The sequence below is a fragment of the Arachis duranensis genome, chromosome 9 (assembly GCF_000817695.3).
Source record: "Arachis duranensis cultivar V14167 chromosome 9, aradu.V14167.gnm2.J7QH, whole genome shotgun sequence".
NCBI classification, from domain to species: Eukaryota; Viridiplantae; Streptophyta; class Magnoliopsida; order Fabales; family Fabaceae; genus Arachis; species Arachis duranensis.
Genome location: NC_029780.3, coordinates 109,950,709 through 109,959,870, shown reverse-complemented (window position 1 = coordinate 109,959,870; position 9,162 = coordinate 109,950,709). Strand labels below are relative to the sequence as shown.

The 9,162-nt window shown below is 34.9% G+C and overlaps 1 protein-coding gene across 1 annotated transcript; it reads left to right on the top strand.

The window, feature by feature from the left end:
- The first annotated feature begins 4,393 nt into the window (after positions 1 to 4,393).
- On the top strand, positions 4,394 to 6,844 carry LOC107467053 (acireductone dioxygenase 2). The gene is made up of 7 exons (XM_016086072.3): positions 4,394 to 4,527; positions 5,309 to 5,420; positions 5,513 to 5,607; positions 5,840 to 5,954; positions 6,059 to 6,183; positions 6,387 to 6,457; positions 6,567 to 6,844. Exons 1-7 carry the CDS (start codon positions 4,510 to 4,512, stop codon positions 6,631 to 6,633), a joined length of 603 nt encoding a protein of 200 aa, XP_015941558.1. The 5' UTR covers positions 4,394 to 4,509; the 3' UTR covers positions 6,634 to 6,844.
- Positions 6,845 to 9,162: the final 2,318 nt, after the last annotated feature.

Sequence of the window (9,162 nt, the reverse complement as noted above, 5' to 3'; positions counted from 1 at the left end):
TCGGATCTTTTCTGAAAGCGTCAGGCCAGGTAAAGTTCCTTCTAATATCAATAGACTATTTCTCTAAGTGGATAGAAGCACAACCAGTAGCACACATAACGGCAGAAAAGGTGAGATCTTTCATATGGAAAAATATCATATGTAGGTATGGCATCCCGAGAGAGATAATCTTGAATAACGGGAGACAATTTACAGACCATAAACTCGCTTCTTTCCTAACAAATTTCAACATTACACATTATTTCAGCTCAGTCGAGCACCCGTAAACCAACAGGCAAGTTGAATAAGCTAATAGAATTATCTTGCAGGGTTTAAAGAAAAAGCTCGGTGAGGCCAAGGGCGAGTGGGCCAACCTCATTCCATAAATCTTATGGAGTTACAATACTACAATCCAATCTGCTACAGGAGAAACTCCTTTCAAGCTGGTATATGGTGCAGAAGCACTAATCCCAGTGGAGGTCAGCATCCCAACGATAAGGACCGAGTTTTACAATCAACAAAACAACTTGCAAGCTCGAACAACCGAGCTAGACCTCGTGGAAGAAGAAAGAGACATATCAGGCATAAGGCAACGAGCTATGAAAAAGTTCATAGAACAAAGACACAACAAAAGAGTGACTCACAGATCCTTCAATGAGGGATATCTCGTACTCAGACGAACAGAAGAAGCACAGAAACCTCCAGCACATGGAAAATTAGCAGCAAATTAGGAGGGATTGCTCCGAGTATTTAAGAATCTCGGTAAGGGGGCTTATAAGCTAGAAACCCTAAGAGGAGATCAAGTTCTAGGAACATGGAATGTTTCCTCACTAAGGAAATATCAATTATAATACATACTATAAATCCGCGGATGAAGGTGCTCTTTTTCCCCTTCGAAGGTTTTTTCCAAACTACATGGGTTTTACTCGAAGAGGGTTTTAACGAGACCGGACGCCACAAATCATTGTACAAAAGTCATTACTATTGCAAACAAACCATTTGGATTATCATAATCCTGATAGCTAACATATCTTATAATAAAAAAGCTAACAGTCAAAACAAACCGAGCTTCATACTCGGAAACCAACAAACATAAGCCGAGCATAATACTCAGGAATATCCAAAATGCAAAATAAACAGAGCTAAACACATGTCCAAGGCCAAAGAGCCATACATAAGTTTACAAAATGAAACATAAATGAAAAAGCCTAGTCTGCCTTATCACCAATGCTGGACTCCTCGCTATCATCTCCAGCAGCAGCCTCATCATCTATAAGTTCGTCATTGACAACCACCTTAGTCGCATCTAGCTTTGTAACATCAGACTCAGGAAATAACACCTTCACCTAAGACACGGCTCGATCAAAGCCTTGCGCAAAGGCGTCGTAAACCTCATTCTCTAACTCCTTAATCCTTGACTCCAAACGATCATTCTCATCCTTAATAGTCTTAACTTGTTCAGCAGAAGTAAGTTAAAGACGTCTCTCCTCAACAAGCTCCGTCTCCTTCAAACTCAGAGAGGAAGATAACTCAGAAATGGTTTTCTCTTTCTCTTGTACAGCCGAGGATAACCCGGCAACATCCAAGGCGACCTTGCGCTCCTTCTTGAAAGCAAGTTCTTGGGCCCTTCCGACAGCCACAATTCGCGCACCAATCACCTACAACAAAGACAGAGAGTCAAACAGCATAAATTACAAACAATAAAGCAAATTTAATTCCTCACCTACAAGAAACGACTCATCCCAACATGTCCGACTTCATTAATCATCTTCATGTCACCAGGAAAGCAGCAAAGCTCATCAGTCATAACAGAAAAGGGATACAGTTTACCCCACAGAGACCGAGTATACATGTCCCCTAGATAACAAGTGCAACTTTTTTTTGAGACTCATACGCCGATTCCACCATCTGAAGCTCCATAGACGAATCCCCTTTCTCCAAAAAAGTCTCAACAATTTTCCCTTTCACATGACCCCTTTTTCGCTTCGGCTTGTAGGTCGGATCAGGTTGAAACGCAGGACCCTTCTCGACATTCGTAGTTGATCCTTCTTTCTCCCCTTTTTTCCGCTGATTAAAAAATGACTTCAGCCCGGCAGTAGTGATAGTAGGAGCCTTGTCACCTACACAAAAACCGGCAACATCAAAACAAACCAAACGAAACACAACAACAAAGCAACAAAAAATAAATTACCTAGGTAATTCAGAACAACTTGCCTATCGGTATCCCATTTCAACATCTCAGATACGAACAACAGCCCTTTCGGATCCAACATCTCAAACAAAAACTCCATTATAATCTAGTCATTAACCAACCTATCATCCACTTCCAAAACTTGCATCGGCTCAGGACACCACGACAAAGGGAATTTCTCCATAAGGTACTCGTTTAGGTAGAAGGGAAACTCCTCGGGCATGCTCCTAACCTTAACAAACATGGTCTTAAAATCTTTAAAAGAAGATTTATAAAGACCAAAGATAGCAAGACGAGGATAACTGCTCAGATTAAACCCATACCCCACGACCAACCCCTTTAGCCTGGAATAACGAGAAAAAGAGCCTAAGAAACGGAGGATGATTAAGGAAATCCATCAAAATCTCGAAAGCTCTCACAAACCCCCCACGAGTTAGGATGAAGCTGACTAGGAGCACAGTTCAACCAGTAAAGAACGCCACATTCAAAATCAGTAAAGGGAAGCCTAATTCCTAACTCAATAAACAAGCAGCTATACATGTAGAAAAAGGCCCAATCATCGCGACGGTGGAAGACACGATCACCACTATCATAGGGAAGTATTTCTATCCTAATACCACTACCACTCCTAACCCATGCATTAGAACCTAGCACATCAACTGACTCCCTATCACTAAATTGCGAAACATAACCCCTAACCTTAGCATCAATCCAGCCATAGAGGTCACTCTCACCAACACCAGCCTTTTCCTCTTCCATGAAACAAAGTAAAGGAAACCAAAATAAGAAAGAAAGAAGGAGCAGAGACGTGAATCAACACTCACCTTTTTTGCTCATTTTTTTTTAAAACGTAGAATCCCCAAATACAAAAAACCAAAGGTTGCAAACACGTTTATTACATAGTGACTAGAGCAGTTACGTATGAAGCGTTATGTTCCAATTCGAGCCATCAAAAAAGCCCACGATCAAAACTCAACCAATCACATGGTCAGGGGCATCTTGAAATTCGCAGCACAAATCAAATCAATCACTCATTAAAGCACAAAGAGCAAAGCAAGCATTAAATGCAGCAAACGTTTCAAATCCACGCACAGAACTAAGCTGAGCTTGGGGGCTGAAGGACACAGACGCAAAAACGAATCCTTGGCCGAGGTATATGACATGATCGAAGAAAAAGCTCGCCTTTGTTCTGTCCAAACCAAGGCAAGCTTGGGGGCTATGATACGTCACCACATACCTGGCTGCCCAAAAAGCTTGGAACATAAACAAATAAGATCGGACCCACTTATTTGAAAATAAGAAATGTGCTCAATAAATCTGATCACCAAAACAGAATACGATAACCAACCTACAAACTCGGACTTATCTACAGCAAACGGATAAAACAACGTCTATAAAGCCGAACTCATATTCTCGGCTAAGGATTGGGTTCTTCTCTCAGTTTCATGTTTATTTGATATACTCACTGAAACTTATTATTGACTTGAACGTCGGGGTATCTTTTGTAGGTATTTCTGACGCAGTGTTCAGTCCTGGCCGACGTATAGCTCTCCCACTCTGATGGCACCTAGCCCGAAATCGCTATAACTCGGCTGCTCTAGTGCACGGATGTATCAAAAGGTATATAGCCATGGTTTCTGGTGCCAATCCGCTAGAGACTATCACTTTTTTTTTTGAAATTTTATATGTACGAAATCATGAAATAAAATTTATAATCTCTCTAATGTTACCGATTAATCTTATACCCATTGAACAATTAAAATAGAAAATCTAAAGCGAATGAGTTATATATATCACATCTATGGTTGAAAAGAAATGAGAGGAATATTTGACATCTTTTTTTATATAAAATATAAATGAAAGTTAGTCACCAAATAATTTATGGGTAATGCAAAGTAACCAATAATTTTTTTGAACAACATGAACAATCACCAATCAAATCAAAACATATTATATCTCCAAATTATCCACCTAAATTTTAATATTAGAATAACCATCCGTACACCTAGTAAAATGAACATTCGATACATTCATTATTCACATTGTTTAGTATTTTTATTATCTACTTATACTTTTCTATAATTTATTTACAACTATGTTTGATATATAGCAAAATTAATTATTAATATAAACGATATATTAAAATATAAATTATAAATTATAAATAAATTAAATAACATATATTATTTTTATTCCTATTAAAATATATCCATCTGTATTTAACAAACAAATATAAAGACCGAGGGGTTAAAAAAGAGTGTGCCACAAATAACAGAACAGAACTGAAACCCCAATCAAGAAATTAGAAATCAAAGCAGCAACTCAACACAGCTATCGTCATGGTTTCCTCCGGCAAGGTACTTTCTTCTTCCTTTTCTCTTATTAGCTTCTCCTCTTTGATTTCTCCCTCATAACTTCGTCAATTTCTTTCTTAGTTTTTTTTTTTATTTTTTCTATATATATTTTTAACCCGGGATACTGAGTTGTTTCAATTTAAACCTGACTACATTCCAATTGATTCTTTATCATATTTTAAGCTTATGTTGGAATCATTTCTCTTTTTTCCCCATGGTTGTTACCAGAAAATTTATGGATTGAACAAGGTTACACGGCTATAGAGAGCGACTACTATTTTTGTTTTTATTTTTTAGTTGCTGCCTAGAATTTGATCACTTATATCCATGTGGTTTTGTTGCTATGGAATTTACCATGAACATTCATACTGGAATTTTGACGCACTTGTTCTGTCATCGACATGCCTATGACCAATTGTTGATCTTAAATTATTCTGTGAACTTTAACCTCAGAGTTTATTGATTAAATGGAACACAAAAGATATTGCTTGAAGTAATAAACCCTAGATGTTACTTATCACTTTCACTACATAAGCGGTGAGGCAGGTTTGATACAGGTGTCGGTAGATAATGGGTTGGGATGATGGATGCAAGAATTGGGAGCTTGTTTCCTTTGTTATTATGGCTGTGATTGGGTGTTGTTTATGTTTACATATATTAAGCCAATTATCTATTTGAAACATGCATTCTGATGTCTACTATTTCCACGGTTTCAAGTTTTCTTACTCATTCAGAGTCATTGAGAGATCAAGAGGAATCATTTTTGAAATGTTATTTTTTGCAGGATCCCCGAGAGGAAGTCATTCAGGCATGGTACATGGATGATAGTAATGAAGATCAAAGACTTCCCCATCACAAAGAACCCAAGGAGTTTGTCTCGATGGACAAACTTGGTGGTAGGCTACCAGTTATAGTTGTGTCATTGAGGACTTTTTATGGTATCACGGTTTACACTCACATATTTGGCTTTATTATGTTAACATTGCAGAACTTGGAGTGCTTAGCTGGAGGTTAGATGCTGATAACTATGAAACAGATCCAGAGCTGAAAAAGATTCGTGAAGAACGCGGTTACTCCTACATGGTTTGTTACGCCGATGTTCATTTCCCCTATTTCATGTGCCACACTCTCATTTAGAACTAACTCCTAAACTCAAAACAAATAACTATATGCAAATAAGAATGAACAAAATGCAAAAACATGACTTTATGGTCATCTAAATAATGCACGGGTCATGTCAAACATGTGCATCTTGAAATTCTTGCTGTATTTTAATGCCTATTTCACATATTGACTTGAGGCACATTTTCTGCAGGATGTCTGTGAGGTCTGCCCAGAGAAATTGCCAAATTATGAAGAGAAGATCAAAAGCTTCTTTGAAGAGCATCTTCACACCGACGAGGAGATCCGCTATTGTGTTGCTGGAAGTGGTAGGAGCAATTTTCTTTTGTTTTTCGTTGTTCCCTGTCAATACCTAGTGACTTTCTTCACCATGTTGCATTGCTAAAGCCTAAATGTTTACTTTTTCACCTAGGGTACTTTGATGTGAGGGATCGTAATGATGCTTGGATTCGTGTATGGGTGAAGAAAGGAGGACTGATCATCTTACCTGCTGGAATTTATCATCGCTTTACACTAGATGAGAGCAACTACATTAAGGTACTGATTGTCCTGTGCTCTTTCTGGAAGGCACTTTTTTCTTATGTTCTTGTGATGTGTATTTAGACTTATTCGGAGAAAGAAGTATCTGATTGCTAAACTCTTTGATAGTTGTATTCTTGTACATCTCTTAAGAATTAATATGATGATTTGCTGCTTTCCTTAACCTGTTATTGTTCCTTACCTGATTGTAAAATATACAGGCTTTGCGATTTTTTGTTGGTGAACCAGTTTGGACTCCATACAATCGTCCACACGATCATCTCCCAGCAAGGTATTAAACTGTTACTTATGAAGTACACTGACCCGTGGGAAAATCAAAGGATTTATACGTCAAACCTCATTATTTTTCTTAATATATGATATGTAATTTCAATGTGCAGAGGGCAATATATCAAGACTTTTGTGGAAAAGGATGTTGCTAATAATGCTGTTGATGCTGCTGCCTGAGATCTTGTTCTGCCTAATAGGATACGGTTTTATGCTACTAAAAGTACAGGGGTTTGGAAAAATAAATAAATAAATAATACTAATAATGGGTTTCTTAAAATGATGGTCTGCCGTTGTATGTTATGGTTTGTTTGAGTATCCCTGAAAACTTGTATACATGCCATTGTATTTACAATATCTATCCTACTTAATATTCGTATCATTATTGCTACTATATGTGTTTAGGTTTTATGTTTTTAGGGTAAAAGATCTTTTCACAGTGAATCCATTTTAGAAATGATAAATTAATTTGAGAAACTTACATAGTTATGTCTATGTCGTTCATGCAATCATACTGTGATATATTTTGAAGACCAAAAAAAGTGATATTTTTATCCACACAAAGTAAGAGAAGTGTGATTATGATATTTGTAGGTATGGGTGTTTGCGGTGCGGTTTGGATCATTTTGTGTTAAAAATTTATTCATTCTAAATACTAATTTTAGATGTGATATGGTTTGAATTGAATAAATTTTTTAGATGATTCGATTCAATTTCAAGTAGTTCAAATGGGATTGGATTTGTGCTTTTATAAATTATATATATATACACACATAAACAAGTTTAAATATTAAATCTTAAATAACTAATAATGACATAACAAGTTTTAATAATATTTTAAAAAATCAATAATAACATAGTAATAGAAATAAAATTATCAATCGGTTAAAATAAATAAATTTTATTTTTGAATTCATAAAATATTCACAAATATACAAAAATGTATAACAAATTAAATATATTATAGATAAAATTTTAAATATAATAATAAAATAATATTATATTACATTATATGGTTAGGATTAAATTAAATCGTTTTTAAAAAGTAAATTTAAAATTCGATCCAATTCATATAATTTATCAAAAATATAATTTAATCAAATTTAAATTAAGGCAGTTTCAATCAATTTTTAATTTGGATTAAATTAAATAAATAGTTTAATTTGAATCGATTTAGATTTAAACACTCCGGTTCCTAAGTTCGATATAAGTTAACAAAATTTAAGTCAATTATTCTTTTGTGGATCTCAGATTTTGGTCTTACATTTGTCCTATGTTTTTTAGAACTTTTTTTTTCTCAAATACAGGTTTATTTTAAACATTGCGTGATTAGAACGAGGTTAAGATCGGAAGGTGATGGTTATGTGAGTTTTGAAGTCTTACTAGTATATGATCATAATTTAAATTAAAGTAAAATGCCACACCTAATCAAGCTTTGGCCACAGCAATAGGCAAATTATTGGAATCTAAAAGTTGAATTTGGCAAACCAAATTACTTGAAGAAGCAAGATATGTGACCCTTGTCACTAAGCTCTCATTTCATTTATTTTATTTCCCAATTTCCATGCCTTGATTTGATTTTTGAATTTTGATGCTGTCGGTTATTTCCGACGCGGTTCTACACTTGGCTCTTAGTGTATACTTAACAGTTAACACTTAACACTATTAATTAATGTGTGAATTAATTTTCTTTTCTTTAAGCTCGAGCATTCTTATTATTTTGAATTGGTCATGTGATTACACGTGTTAGTCTCTTAGTGATGCCAACAAGCAAAGCCAGATGCCGTAAGCCCCACCCACCATCACTAGTCACTACTTTGATTATCAATGTAAATGCTTTCATTTTATGTAGAAATTGTGAAATTAAGCACTATTTAGGTATATGAACTATACAATATTTTAATGTACTATATATCATACATCATATATGCAGAGCTATTTCTCATATGATGCATGAAAGGCACACACGTTGGGTTCCTGTACATAAGAGCAAAAAGAAAGGTTGCAAATGATTATTCTATATTATCTTGGTAATCTCTTTGTATGAACTATCTCATGCCACATTGATACATCTTGCTGAATTGAATATTTTAACATTTTTCTTCCCCCTTTTTGGGACATGAGATGCTTGGATCCAAAGAAAAGATTAAACAAATCAATACAACAGCTTAATCACCTAAAGAAACTACGTTTTGGCAGAGTATTAATTAACTTGCTACTTTATTCGCTGATGGAATTCATCTAATGTAGAAAAGGTAAAAACAAAAAAAAAAACAAAAATATATATCACTGGAATTGAAGGCGTCACACCCCTTTATTTTATTAGGCAAATTTTTTGTGCTTATAATTTTGGTGTCGAAATTGTTGAATTTTTTTGATGGTAAATTTAAAATTTAAAAAATATTTATTTTTATATTTTTTAATTTAAATATTAAATTTTATTTTTTTAAATAGATTAGATAACTATATATAGACACATGCACCATCTTATTATTATCATTATTATTAAATGGGATTTGAAAGTGATACAGTTGAGAGTTGGTGTTGAAGCAAGAAAAGCATTGGAGTGGAGTGATGACAGCAACTCCTTGTGACATGATATGGCTTAATAAATAATGCAAATTAAATTGTTAATTATTAATATAATAATAGATGCAAAGGTGCTTTGATGAATGCATTGAAGGAATAAAATAAAGTTATATATGCAAC